We start from the raw sequence: 15531 nt of genomic DNA on the forward strand, positions 1-15531 counted from the left end.
ATTGGCTGGTTTGGAGAGGCCTATTTGGGACTTGAGTTCTAGTCCTATTTTTTTTTGTTTCTAATGGAGAAGACAGTATTTTATTTGTTCTGTTTTGTTTTTATTGAGTTCTTTGCGGATAGCTATGGCTATAATCCTCAGTGAGTCTTTTTTACACTCAGGAAGTAATTACTGAGTGCCTACTATTGACTTAGAAAGTATTCACTAAGTGCCTACCATTTATTTAAGACTGAAATACACAATTAAAGTTGAAGCATGTCTATCTAAAAATTCCATAATGCCTTTGTTTGAATGATCTATTCCAGTTTTATGATAGGCTCAAATCCACTTCATTTGTGCTGTAAAGGACCTTCACACACACATAAAAAGTACAAAATATCTTCCAGAAGCTTTATCCATGTATATTGATTTATCCATTCATCCATTCACTTACTCACCTAATATTTACTATCTACTTTGTGCGGGTACTGGGTGAGGCAGAAGGAATATAAAGATGAATTAGACATTGATCTTCCCCTCAAGAGTTTGAACTTTCATTATTTAGATAAGATAGGTAAGTAAATAAAATAATATGCCGTAATTAAGGGCTGGTACTACTGTTGTAGACAATAGTAATTAAACTTAGGAAGCACTTACAATGTACTAGATGCTGAGCTAAGCCGTTTATATGAACTATCCTATTGTGTCCTCAACAATATCATTTCAGATTCTATTATTATCCTTGTTAGGCCTGTAATGAGGCTAACATATGTTAAGTAAGTTGCCCAAGATCACACAGTAAGTCAATGTCTAAGGCAGGATTAGACCCTGGCTGTCTAACTGCAGCATCACTCCCTCTTAAGCACATCCCCTCTTCCACTACTCTTAGGTTGGTGTATGGCACAGAAGCTCAGAGAAGGCTAATAGCAGCAACATTGGTAGCTTATCACGTGCCTGCAATGTGCCAGATCTCTATGCTTATTGTCTCACTTCTTTCAAGAATACATGAGGAAAACCTTGCTATTGTTCCCATTTTATAGATGGAGAAACTGAGGTTTGCAGTGTTAAAGTTTGTTCATTTCTACCTGGCCACTAAGTGAATGCACTGGATTGCAAACTGTCAGGGTCAAATTGAACCCAAAGCCCACACTCCTTCCACTCTCACCCTGCGGGCCAGAGGTTAGATATGAAGTATCTCTTCAGAAGACACTCCTGCATATACTCTTGTGTTGCGAGTTTGAAATTACTCACGCAAACAAACCAGCCCACTTAGGCATTGTTTAAACAGCACCTTACTTAGGATGGCCCTACCTTGCCAAGTCCTGGGTCTAAGGAGGTTATACGATTATTGCAGAACTAACTGGCCCGACTCTGCCAGCAGTTTGTCATCATGTCATAACAGTCCAAGAGCCAGAGAAGTGGCATACTGGTGGGGGAATGGATTGACATGACCATGGGCTGTTCTGGCACTCTAATGACTTTGCTTTTTCCCTCCTGGGGAGACCAGCACATTTATCTAATGCTGAGTTAAATATTTTTGTAAGAAAGAGAGCCCATAAAGGCTTAAATATTTTTCCATCAGATTTTCAAGGAACACTTTTATTTTATTTTTAAAAATCTTACTCAGGAAAATGTTGGTTTTCTTTTATGGACATTTAAATCATTTCCTTGTGCCTCTGAATGCAGCATGAAGGACATTTGTCTCTTCCTCTTCATTATATACAATAGTGTCTTTGACAGATCTTATAAACCCCGAACTGAAGCCCTGTGCTTTCTTGCCTTCCAGTGATAGGGTTTCCAAAGTCATTATTATTTCATGGGCCAAAACCAAACCAATTCCCCATCCCAAATTACTTATACCTTGTGGTTGGTCATGTCCTTAAATCATATCAGTCTGTCTGTCTCTGTCTGTCTCTGTGTCTCTCTCTCTCTCTCATTTGAAATCTCAGAGTTTTGGTAAAGTTGTGTAATCCTTGGATCAACTTAGTTTTTCCATGTTTTTTAATGCCATCAGGGTACATGGATTGATGAAGGGTCAGTTCCTTTGGGTTTAGTCTCTATTCCTGTGTTGTGGCTTTCTATTTGGAGAGTGAATAACTCAGAACTAAGTTATTGCTTCGCTGTTAAGGCTGGCAGGGGAAGAAAGAGGCAGCAGTGGAGCACAGAATCTGTCTGTGTTAGCCCTCTGTCACCGACTACTCAACCCAGCTTTGGGCTTCACCTAAATGATAAATGGTCCTATTGTTTGGGCTTTAGTATTTTAAAAAATAGAACTAAATCTAGATTAAGCAAGGACAGAGACCCATTTCATTGCACTGTACTTTAATATTCCTGAGATCCATGGCATTACGGGTAGCTCCTTTTAACAGCCATCTCTCTCCAGGGCGGAACACTATGCTGTCTTTGTTTCATCTGATCTTTCAGCTAAATAAGAGATGGTCACTTATCCTCACTACTCCCATATCCTGCTGGATTTCTCTTGCGAAAAGAGAAACTCACCACATGGGAAAAGGTAGAGGTTTCAGGCAGAGCATTTCAGCGTGTGTTTACAGGCAGGACTGACTTACTCAGCAAATCCTGCTCGGAGGAGCTTCAGCCAATGAAGAGGCTATATCCCGGCTTGCTTGGGGGCTTCTGAGTTTGAGCTGCATGCAGAAATGTAAGGCAGTGCTTCCTGGCGCTGATGGCAAAATGGGACCCATTGCCAGTTATTCCTCGGGCACCCCAGCTTTGCAAATCTGGGAAAGAACGTACATAAACATATTGGTGATGTAGCCAGCTTAAAAGGCCGAGAGAATCCTTATGGATTCAGGAGACTGTTTTTTTATGTAGATTTTAATTTTTTATTTGGAAGATGAAATGCTTCTCTCGTTACCTGCCTTACATCTTCAGACCTCCGAACACCATCCTTTCTTCCAGCTGCCACACGGAAGGTACAGACCAGAGAGGGAGAGTATCTGGGTGGGTGGGAAAAGTGGGCTGGTGTCTGACTTCCCACAGGTTCTGCTGATGCTGCTTTCTGTAGCTACTAGGTGACTGTCATCCTGGCAAAAGCTTGTATCCGACAGACTTAGATCTGCTTCTAAAATCAGTCTGTCTTGTACAAGGAAAGGGAAGTGTTTTCTGAAAAGCAGAATAATGTTGCAAAGGTAATCTCAAAGCTGACACAGCTCTTTGGAAAATAACTCAGAAATATTTTGCCAATTTTCCTTGTTTCATTTACCATGCAAACAAGTCATTGGAACTCGTGTCAAGGAAAAAAAAATCAGTAGGTGCTGCCACATACATCTTTCCGAGCTCTCTGTTTTGTCACTGTCTGTTTGATAACTTGGTCCATGCCCAAGAAAGCAATTAGCAAAATAGAATTAGCTGAGTACATCACTAGGGACTGTTGATTGTTGGATTGGTTCACTTGGAGTCTGTACTTGGGTTACAGAGCAGTAAGAACACAGCTGACTTTCGGCACCTACAGGAAATGTGGTTTCTGGGGGTCCTAAGTTAATACTTTAAAAAGAGGGTAGGCTGAGCCTTCTACACCTTCCCCAGTTCCTGTTTTTTTCTGGGGACCTTCTCTGCTGCCTTCTAACCTAGCATGCTATGCATACGTGTATGTGTGCCTTGTAAACATTCTGGCAATTCCCCTTCAACTAAGCACTGCAGAATTCAACATTTCCATAGTCAGAAGCTGGTTATAGGCCTTCTATATGTGATTTGCCTGTGTTTTAGATCTGACATATCCTAGAAAAAGAACAATTTCAAGAAAAGCAACTGGCTGGGCATTTTTAAGGCTTAAGGATTGTCCTGCTAGTGGTATTTGATTGAAAAGGGTTGAGGATGGTGAAGTGCTGTGACTCCAACTCATGTCTAGCCACAGTGTCTTGGAACTGAGCTGGCGACAAGCCTGTTCTGAAAACCCACTCTTGTTTTCATCCTCCAAGTAGACTCTTGAGATTGGGCGCTGTGTGTTTAAAATGAAGGAAGCATGCATTATACCATAAGGTAATTTTTTATTAGTACCTTCATGAAAGGGAGTAAACATTTGGGATCACCCTTGAATTGAGACTGAGGGTGGCATTTTTCCTAGACATTGATATCTCATAGATTTTTTTCTTTACAGTTGGATATTTCCCTTTAAAAATGTATTGATGGCAAAAGGAAATGGTTCACTGAGAAATCTTTTCTTCCCCGTGGAGAGAAACTTAGTAAGTCCTTATCCATATTGAGGGGAGGAGAGGAATGAAAGAATGGCATGGACCAAAATCTCCAGGAGAACTTTTCCAATACTAAAGATCTAAAGCCATAGAGAAACTGCCTAGATGACTTTTGTATTTCTGATTGGTTCTCCTGTCCTCTCCTGCCTGCTTAGACTTTGAAAATTTAAACACTTGGTCTACTCAGTTGCTGTCTTGTGTATTAATCAGACGAAACATCCTATATCATACAGAAAAAAACACTGCAACAACAAGAACTTTTAAAGTTGTTTGTGAAAATTGAATTTCACTGATTTATTTCATTAAAATGGAAACCCCATTTTGCTTATGTCAAAACAATTTCTGCTTCACCCACTATCACCAGATTTCAGGATGGGAGGGTAGAATGACATGTATTTAAATTCATTGTAAACCTAATAAGGACAATGGGTAAGGAAAATAGCATTTGTCAAACATTAACATCATGGAGGAGGCTCTGGGACATAGTGGAAAAGACATGAGTTATGTGCCAAGGTGCCAAGCAAGCAGTGCCAGGTCACTTAATTGCTCTATGCCCAGTTTTATCTATAACAAGGATGCTGAGATGAAATGTGACCACTGAATAAAGTTCTTTGTAATGCTCTGCACATGATAGGTGCCGTCTGTTTTTGAGTCCCATGCCCCACGCGTTTTCTTAGATATTGAAGTTTGCTTTATTTTTCACATTATTTTAAGCAATGAGTGGTTTCCTCAAACACATCACTGTGTCACCAGAAACTAGTTATACTTACTAGTTATACTTACTTAAAGTTTGTCTGGGGAAAAAAATATCAGAATACGCCTGAGGTTGTGTTTGTGTGTGTGTGTGTTTATATCATTGGCAATCGTGTCAACCTGTAGTCTATACTAGAAAAAAATATGACTGTGAACTTCACATTTTATTAATTTGAAAAGGTGCAGAATGAATAATGTGTGAATATCTCTGTGAAAGTCAAATAAATACAAATAACCCAAACAATCTCCTTAAGAGAAACTCTAGAACAAATTTAAGAGTTTCAGCAATTTCTGGGCTTCTTAGGGGTTAGAACCATCCTAATTAGAAGACTTGGCTTGTCTTCCCAACTTCTCCTTATCATTTTTTTTTTTTTAATTCACGAAGGGCATAGGCTTTGAATCTTAGCTCTGTTACATGTTAACTGAGAGATACTGAGAAGTTATTTAACGTCTCTGAGTCCTAGTTTCCTCATTTTAAAATATAGATAACAATACTCCACAGGATAGTTGCAAAAAAATACATTCAGAATGACATACCAGGGTGATAATAATAATAGTAATAACCAGCATTCACTTGTATTTAGTGTATCAAAGGCATTATCTAAGCACACTATATACAGAAACAGATTTGTATATAAGGTAAATCAACAATATATGTTCACAACTATTGGTTCCTTTTTCCTTTCCTCCCTCACTCTGAGCCCTCAAACCTGCTTTTTCATCCATTAGATAGAGATTTGGTTCTGCATGTAGCAGTCAGAATAACTTTTAAAAAATATGATTATCTTACCACCCCACACTCTAAAACACAAAAACTCACATTTAAAACCTCTCTGTGGTTTTGTGGCCTGCGGGATCGGCATATTCTGACCCTGCCTGACTTTCCTGGCTGGTGTCAAATATACTCTATCTTGCCTGACCCCCAGATACACAGGTCTTCTTTGGTTCCTCAACATTCTCCCTCCCACCATAGACTTTGGGGCTGCTTCTCTTTTCCTTCTGCCCCCTTGCCTTGTAAATTCCAACCTTCAACTCTCAGCTCAAGCTCAGAAGCAATCCTGACCCTCAGCTGATCACAGTTCTTAAAGAACTGGATTTCTTACTTCAAAGCACTTACACTAATTTGTCATTATGGGGAAACCAATGTGACTTGTTAGTCTCTGCCTCCCTGCTGCACTGGAAGCAGGACCCATGTGTAACTGTCATACCTCCAGAACCAGAACAATACTAGGCACATTATAGGTGCTTAGTAAATTTTTGTTGAATGAAAGATGACAAATACCAAGGCTGTTGTATGGATAAATTTCCAAAACCATATGTGAAAAATATTCTGAAAAGCATTCACTCCTACATGCACAAAAATTGTTTTTATCATTGTGGCTTGGGGAGCTTTCTGTAACCATACTTTAAGGAACTAGTTTTATTATAGTGCTCTTTAACTTGAAATAAGAAGATACATACAGAAGCCAGGGCAACCAAATAGTGCAGATCCATAATCAGGGTTTTGCGAAGAGGATTGGACTGACTTCCTTCTCTGTGGACCTCATTAACGAAGCATATAACTCCTTCCCCTTGGTAGGGGAGGATTCATCCACAGAAGTGGTATCAGAATTGCAGAAACAAAATTCCAATCATAGCTGTAAAGAAGCCATTTAAGCTGGGTGTGGTGGCGGGCACCTGTAGTCCCAGCTACTCCTGGGAGGTAGATGTTGCAGTGAGCCGAGATCACACCAATGCACTCCAGCCTGGGCAATAGAGTGAGACTCCATCTGAAAAAAAAAAAAAAAAAAAAAGAAACAAAACAGAAAAGAGAGAGTCAGTGAAGTATAAGGAACCTTGCCTGATACTTTCTGGTGGATCTAATTTGGCACCAGGCACTGGAGGGCCTGTTATTGTTATCTAACAAATCAGTAGGGACACTTTCTTTTCCTAAAGGGACAAGGGTAGTGTGACTTGCCACATGCTTCTTCCTTTCCCAAAATTGTCTTTCTCTCATTTCCATGCTGCAAATATCTCCCCATGCTTGAAAACTCAGCTTGAGTCAAGTCTTTCTAGGAAGATGTCTTCAACAACTCCAAAAATGAAGTTGTTATTATGAGTCACACAAACCACAAGGAGAGTGGAAAGAAGAAATAAGAATCAGCAGCTTCCGCACCATGGACCCTGTGGACCACTGGCTGGGTGCTAAGGGCTGTGCCTGTGCCATCTCATTTGCTCCTCACAACAGTCTCTCTTATTAAACGCCATTATCTCCATGTATATAGATGAGGAAACTGACTCGGATGCAACCTACTCAGGACCACAGCTAGTGAAGTGGTAGAGCCAAGACTCAAGTCCAAATTATCTGAATCCCAAATTGGTACTCTTAATCTTTATATCACACTGCACATTTCCTTCTGAGTATGAGAACAGCCTTCAGATTACATTGAAACAGTCTGTTTACATGTCTGTCTCCTGAGTGGCCAGCAGCAACTTGTGCACAGGAATTCTGCCCTACTCATCTTCAGTCTTGGCATCCTGGTTTAGTACAGAGCTTGACTCTGAGTAGATGCTCAAGAAATCCTTCTTAAATGAAGGACTCAATGGGAGAGTGAATAAACAAACTGACCCATATTCTATCAACAATGCTCCTTCAAGAGGAGGACATATCTTAAAGCAAGTATCTTAGTGACACTGGAAGCGTGTTTGCTGGAAGTCCACACACACACACACAGAGGGAAAAATAGCATCATATTTTTCTAATTCTTTGTTATATTATAAATAATAATAACAGGAGAATAAGTAAAACATAGAACGCATACTATTTGCTAGGCACAATTTTACCATGTGTATATCAATGTAGGTATGGATGTGTGTGTGTGTGTGTGTATCCCTAACAATTCTATAAGGTCAACACTGTTATCCTCATTTTATCCATGAGAAAACCAAGTCACAGACAAGTTAAATAACTAGTCTAAGTTGACACAGCTGTTAAATGCAAGGGCTAGGATTAGAACCCATGCAGTCTGGTTCCAGGGTACATGCTAAGAATGGATTCATTACTACTATATTTTGTGCCTTTTTCATATTTATGGATTCTTATTTTTCAAGTGTTTGAAATTCTCTTCTCAGTCCCCTTCACATATTTAGAACCAACCCACTCTTCAGAGCCCACGTCAAACGCACATCCACCCACAGCTTTCCCTGACTACTCATTTTCTCATCCATCTCTCTCATCTTATAAATGCACACCTACATTTAAAGTCTTTTCCAAGTGCGCACAGCATTTCTCTGTAACATGGAAATAGTAATGCTCAACTCAAGGAGTTATTGTAAGAATTAAGTAAAGCAAAAACCTTACATTGTTTGATATCGCTTTACATCTGAAACATATTTTTTGAATTGTATATACAATGCATAAATTATCCCTGCTCTCATCTAAGGCCAAGCCTCCACTTTAAGCTGGGTCATCTCCCCTCTGTCTTACCCAAGCACATCACTCCTGCACTTGTTCCCACTCTGCCAGCACCAAGGTTTTTCTCTCTACAGGGTCATGTTTTATAGTCCACACACATGCTATAAATCATCTCATTTTAAACACTGATCTCACGAGCCTGTATCTTCCTTCACCTGCTACCCCATCACCTGCTCCTCTTTTCAGAAAAATGTCTTGAAAGTGTCATCCACACTCACTGTTGCCACTGCTCCTCTGATTTGCACTTTCTATCATGCCACCAAAATTGCGCTTGTGAGAGTCACCAATGACCACCACACTGCAGAGTCCAGTCATGCTTTTCCAGTCCTCTTCCCACTGCAGCCCTCAGTGACACTGACAGATGATTGCTCTGTCCTTCCTGAAGGGGTTTCTTGTCTTGGCCTCAAGACCCACTCTTTCTCTCTGTTTCTCTCTCCCTTGCAGTCTCAGACTCTCTGCCAGTTCCTTATCATCTTCCTAACCTGTAAACATTGAAGCCCTGGAATCAGTCCTCTCCTTAACATATACTTGCTCATAAGAGATCTCATCCACTCCTATGGGCTTATATATCATTGATTTAATTTCCATATCCAGCTCCAATGTCTCACCTAAACTGCAGACTTGTACATCCAACTTCCTAGCCAACATTTCCAATCAGATGCATAGTAGAGACCTCAAAACAGACCTGTTGATTTCCCTCTTGAAAAAAAAACCCTGTTTGTGCAGAATTCTTCTCCAGCCTAGGAAGTAAGAGGGAACTCTGTTCTCCTGGAGACTCAAGCCAAAAACCTTGGAGCCAGCCTCAATTTCCTTCTTTCTCTCATATCATTCTTCCTATTCTGTGGTAAATCCTTTGGGCTTCACCTCTTAAAAATATCAGGAATCCAATTGCATCTTATCACATCCATCACTCAAATGTTTCTTCACCAGAGCATCCTTTCCTGGCCTTCCTATGTAAAATATCACACACACACGTGCTCACTCCCTTTCTCTCAAGATTCTCTTTCTCTCTTCCTCTCTCTCTCTCTCTCTCTCTCTTTCTTTCTCTCTCTGCCTCCTTTCCCACCCCCAGTTACTTTTACCCTGTTTATTTTTCCTTCACAGCACTTATCTTTACCTGACCTGTTATACATCTATTAACTTGTTTGTTGCCTGTCTTTCCCACTATAGAATGTATATGACATGAAAGCGGAGGCTTTCTCTGTTTTGTACATTTCTATATCTCCAGTAGGCAGAACAGTTTCTCCCACATATCAAGCATATAATAAATATTTGTGGATTGAAAGCACGAATATATGAGGGAATGTGTATATTAAGTCTTAGTAATAAAGTGGGGGAAATGGGTTTCAAAACTAGACAAACCTGAATTCCAATCTCAGCACTCTTAATTATCTGCTGGATGACCTTCCATTATTCAACTGGTGTATTTCCTTCTCTAATGATATATCATTATATATCATAATATATCAAAGTATCATTATGAGAGCAAAAAAAAGTGTTGTAAAACACCTAGCATAATGGCTGTGAATATTCAACGAATGGGGCGTCATATTCTTCTTTCGTATTTCCCACTGCATTCACCACAGCAATAACAAAGGATAGTCCATTAAATGTTTTGCTTACCTACAAAGCTAGCATTTATCGTAGGCTCATTATTTGCCAGGCCTTGTGCTAAGTACTTTACAGTTACTATCTCTCAAAAATATTATAAGTACTATTCATTTTCCCCATTTTACAGATGAGCAGATAAGGCACAAAAAGACTGAGTAACCTATCAAAAACCACCCAGCCAAAATGTGATAGATCAGGGTGTGTGCCCACACTGCCTGATTCCAGAGTCCAGGCTCTCTGCTGCCCTACAAGACTGCCTACAACATTTCAGGCATTGTTCTTAGCACATGGATAATTAAAAGATAAAAAACACTCATCCGTACTTTAAGGTACAGTGACTAGCAAGAGGGAAAAAGGCGTACGCAAACAACTCTAACAGTAGGTTTTAACCCTGGCTATTCGTGGGAATCACCTCGGCAAATACACAGAGCTATCTCTACCACAGCCCTACTGAATTACATCCCCTGGAACTGGGCCCCCGGAATCTCAGTTTTTAAGCTTCCCCAAGTGAGTCTTCTCTACAGTCAGAGGTAAGAACTCAGCAATGGCCAGGGTAGAGAAATATACGAAAAGCTCAAGGGAAGGGCTCTGGGAGAAAATCTCTCTAAAATGACAGTAAATCTGCAGCTGAAAAGAGGTTACTTTTGGTGAAGGCTTCTGATATCTGGCAGAAAAGTGCCTGCCGTGGGGAGAATCAAGGCACTGTCATCTACCTAAGAGTTCAGTGAAACTATGTTGAGCACTTATTTGCTTCAAGGTAGCTGTGAATTTGCTTCAAGAGTTTATATTCAAGTATTGGCGAAAACATCTACCTAATATACAGAGAGTCATTTTATTTCCTGGCCTTTAATTTTATCATCTATAAAAAGGGAGGGAAATGTTGCATATATCAGACAATTGCTTTGGTGAGTAAATGTGATCATTCATACCAAGTAGATGTGTATTACCCAGTGCAAATTAAGAGCTTAATAAAAATTAGCTATTATGAATACTCTTTATATTAGTAGAGGCCTGGGAAATCACTTCTTGGCCTCTGTACATTTTGGGGGGTAGAGTTTAAGAAATTTTTTTTAAATTGACAAATAATTGTACATATTCATGGCATATGTAGTGATGTTTTGACACCTACCATGTACAGTGATCAGATTAGGGTAATTAACATATTCATCATCTCAAACACTTATCCTTTCTTTGTGTTAGAAATGTTTAATATACTCCTCCCAGATATTTGAAGCTAATATATTATTGTTAACTATAGTCATCATACAGTGGTATAGAACACTGGAACTTATCCCTCCTATCCAGCTGTAAATGTGTGTCCTTTAACAACTCTCTCCCTATCCCTCTCTACACTTGTGTGTTTTGATACAACGTGGTGATAGGAAGAATCCTGGGCCTGCAGTTCAGAGTCATCTAGATTCCAGTCCTCTTCACACGTGATATCCCCTCGAGACATTGACTAATCCTGCTATGCCTCAGAGTCAAACGACAATATAATGAAACTTGGTGGTGTTGGCATCAGATTAAAGGATATGTGCTTTGGGAAGTATATCCCCCTCTTAAATCTTCCCATATTAAATTAGAAGTGGTAACCCATTTTCAGGAGTTTCTAATATAATCCATAAGGAACTCAGCAGAGGGAGGACAGATACTCAAGTTTAATAAAAACTAACTGAGCACCAGGCATTCTCCCTGCGTTGTCACAGGAGGATGATTATCCCAAGTCTGCATGGTATTATCCACATTTTACAGGTGAAAAGAGTGAGGGAGGACTTGTGAGATGAAATATTTGGTTGCAAATGCCTTTCACTTTGGAATCAGATAAACTAGAGTTCTAATTATGACTTAAAGTGATTTATCCTCTGAGTGTGTGTGTGTTTTTTTTAAAAACTTTAAAATAGAAGTAATAATGCTTCCTTTTCATGTTTAATTGTAAGAATCAAGACATTGAATGCAATGTGCCTGGTAGCCACCTAATAGATGGCACCTGTACTTACACTGACAGGTCTGGGTCTTACCAGCATGACATCAAGTTTCTTCAATTGCAAATCTGGGGTTCCTCCCACTTTGCTTGTTCCCAGCAAAAGAGACTCCTGTTTTCATTCTTTGACTCTTTCAACCTACATCACCTTCACTGGTGTTTGCCTGCAACACACACTGATCAGTGCTGTTTTGATTTGTGTTTCTGGATCTATTTTTTGTCTTTGGTTTTTGTGCCCCAAGGCAATTCCTTCATTTTGACTCAATTTTATAAATCTAATAGAAAAATCACCGGCAGTGAAATCATTGCCATCGTTAGAGAGACTGGCTCATTAGTTTTCTGAGTCATTGTTTCCTCACTGGCAGACTGAACTGAGAGAAAAGATGGGCTGAGAGGGCCAAGGCCTTTATCTTCAAAAGTGTCTGCAAAAGCACAGTTAGTAGAAAAAGTAAACAGGAGGCAAATAAATGTATGACTTTGAAGATATGTATGAAAGCCTGCTCTGGATCTTATTGTTGATACATAAGAATGTCACTTTTTGGGAAATTTTGGAAGCAAGTTCAGTATTCTGGGAACCACCTTGCAAGAGCAGTTATTCATTTATTTATTCATTTATTCAAAAAATACAAACACACACATAAAGAACATCTCTATTATGTGTCAGATATTAGCTGGGCGATGGGTTCACCGGTAGTAAAAATAGATATGGTTCCTGCTATTATGGAAGGCAAATAAATTAATCTAATAAATTAATGTAAACTGTGACAAATGCAGCAATGGAAAGGATATGACATTAGGACAAGATCTAATGAGGCTTTGTTATGCACAGGAAGATCAGGAGAGCTTCCCTAAAGAAGTGTCACTTGAGCTGAGATCTGAAGGATGAGTCAAACTTAACTAGGAAGAATGAGAAAGAGGATATTTTAGGCAAAGGAGAGTACATTTGCAAGGCCCAGTCCCCAGAGGGTCATGGTGAAAGCAAGATTCTGAGGGAAAGTCATTGTAGCTGGAGCACAGAGACCAACATGGGGTACAGTGGAAAGGAGGCTATCAAGTGATGTGACCCTGTGTGCCTCTGTAACATAAATTACAGAGTTTCATCTTAACCCAGAGAACAACTGTAAATTATCAAGGGGTGTACATTTTAAAAAAAAGAAAATATCATATTTGCTGCATGAAAAGATTTGTGTGACTGCTGTGAGGAAAATACATTAGAAGAGCTAAGAGCGGATTAGCACGCAGTCATGCGTTGCTTAATGATGGGAATATGTTCTGAGAAATGCATGTTAGGCAGTTTCATCATTGGGGAAATATAGGCTGTGCTTACATAAATCTAGATCGTAGAGCCGACTATACACCCAGGCTATATGGTATAGCCTATTGCTCCTAGGTTACAAACCTGTACAGCATGTTACGGTCCTGAATTCTGTGGGCAATTGTAACACAATGGTAAGTATTTCCATATTTAAACATATCTAAACGTAGAAAAGATTCACTAAAAATACAATTTGAAAATCTTATGGAATCGCCATTGTATATGTGGTTGGTTATTGACCAAAACGTCATTATGCAGTACATGAATATATTTTAAGGGGTAGAACATACAAAACAGAGATAAGTGGTCACTAGAAACAGTCTTTACTGTTACATTATGTAGAGTTGTAAATGGCTGTAGGTGTGCCCTCAAATTCCTGAATGTCTATCTGTGACTGTATCTGAATAGAACTGCTTTATAAACATGGAAACCTGTTTATTGTCTTGACATCCAGACAAAGAATTTTTTATTCTCAATGAGCAGTGGCAGAAACACATTCTATTCTGTTTGGAAGTAGCAGTAAACATTCCAGGCATAGGGGTGAGTTTGCTCTTCCAGGCAGACCACTTGCAAAAGCATGATGTTTGGAAGAAAAGGAAAGGCAGTCTTAGGACAGAACCACTAAGAATGTTTTCATATCATGTTTATTCAGCAAGATATAGCTGCTGCGTCAAAGCCTCCAGAAAGAATTGTGCATATGCTCAGTTGCATATATTCCTATAGAAATAGCAAGGCAGCCCTCTCAGGGGAGTTGACCAATAGTCACTCTTACAAGCCAAGGTTAGGATGCCACGTCTACCTTAATTAATAATCTTTTCATTGTCCTATAACCCAGATGACAGGATGTTTAAGCATGGGAGTCGGAACCCCAAATGTAAAATCCTGCAGAAGCTAAGCATGTAGCATGAACCAAAAAAAAAACATGATACTGTCTGTTGTGAATTTGTGAGTTCAAGCCCTGTCTAAAGGCAATACAATTCAGTTAAAAGAAAGAAAGAGAGAAAGAAAGAAAGAAAGAAAGAAAGAAAGAAAGAAAGAAAGAAAGAAAGAAAGAAAGAAAGAAAGAAAGAAAAGATATTGTGCAAGGAAAGCAGAGCTGTGCCAGTCCTGTAACACACCTATTCCCATCCCATTAGAAAGAATTATAAAATTTCTATGCAAGAAAAGACTTCTGAATTCTTCTATGCCAGTCCTTCACAGGTGCCCTGAACTCCCTCGCAACACTCCTGACCAGATAGCAACAGACAGATCACCCCCACTCAAACCTGGCCATTCTACTTCTGGACAATGCCAAGTATGCCTAAGTCTTTACATTGCACTGAAATCTATTTCTTGGAACTACCAAATAAGAAACCTGAGGCCCTTTCCACATGAAAACTCTACATGAGAATGAGGAGGGTTTTCATATTCTGTATAGCCTAAAGATTTCAAATTCCTTCAAGCAGGGCCCTATGACTTCAGGATGATAATAAGCATTTAGGTGGCTAGCCCTGTTCTAAGTGTTTTAATGTATTAGCTCACTTAGTGCTAATTACAGCCTAGTTAATGGAAAGCATTTATTGTGCCCATTTTACAGATGCAGACATCAAGGCCCAGAAAGATAATTAAGTTGCCCAAAGTCACATAGTTAGCAAGCAGGAGAGGTGGGATTTAGACCCAGGTAGGCTGGCTCCACACCTCTGTTCTCCCGCTTCTGAGATGGAGGGAAAACACAGGCTTTACTGTCACAGTCCTGCGTTTGAATAAAAGCTCCAACACGTCCCCTGGCCAACTGACTGCCCCTAACTAAGCCTCTGTTTCTTTATCTTTAAGGTGATGGTCATAAAGTTTACTTCAGTATTGCTGTGAGATTAAATAAAATAATGCATGCAAAGAAGTAGCACCGTGCCTTGCACATACTGGGCATGCAGCAAAGACTGAGGGAGTAAATGGGTGAATAATTAAATGAAGACCTCCTGGCCTCTACTATCCTGTATTGGTTCACTAAGGCTGCCGTAACAAAATGCCAGAGTCTGGGTGGCTTCAACAACAGTAGTTTATTTTCTCACAGTTCTGGAGGCTGAAAGTCTCCGATCCAGTTGCCAGCAAGCTGGTTTCTCCTAGGACCTCTCTCCTTGGCTGGCTGATGACCGCCTTCTAAACTGAGTCCTCGTGTGGTCTTTTTTCTGCATTTCTCTTCTTGCAAAACCACCACCAGTCCTGTTAAATTAAGGTCCCACCCCTAATA

General features: G+C 39.8%; 1 protein-coding gene across 4 annotated transcripts in view; it reads left to right on the forward strand.

Moving 5' to 3' along the window:
• Nucleotides 1-15531, forward strand: part of PPP2R2B (protein phosphatase 2 regulatory subunit Bbeta) — a 484529-nt gene that overhangs the window by 22433 nt on the left and 446565 nt on the right. For 2 of the 4 annotated variants that reach the window (XM_008014860.3, XM_008014865.3), the window contains exon 1: nucleotides 2615-2912. The exons of the other annotated variants lie outside the window; for them this stretch is intronic. In XM_008014860.3, the coding sequence (XP_008013051.2) occupies nucleotides 2839-2912 (74 nt within the window). In that variant the 5' untranslated portion in view covers nucleotides 2615-2838. Of the gene's footprint in view, nucleotides 1-2614; nucleotides 2913-15531 lie in introns of those variants that run through there. 4 annotated transcript variants of the gene reach the window in all.

Source organism: Chlorocebus sabaeus, chromosome 23 (assembly GCF_047675955.1).
Source record: "Chlorocebus sabaeus isolate Y175 chromosome 23, mChlSab1.0.hap1, whole genome shotgun sequence".
Lineage (NCBI taxonomy): Eukaryota > Metazoa > Chordata > Mammalia > Primates > Cercopithecidae > Chlorocebus > Chlorocebus sabaeus.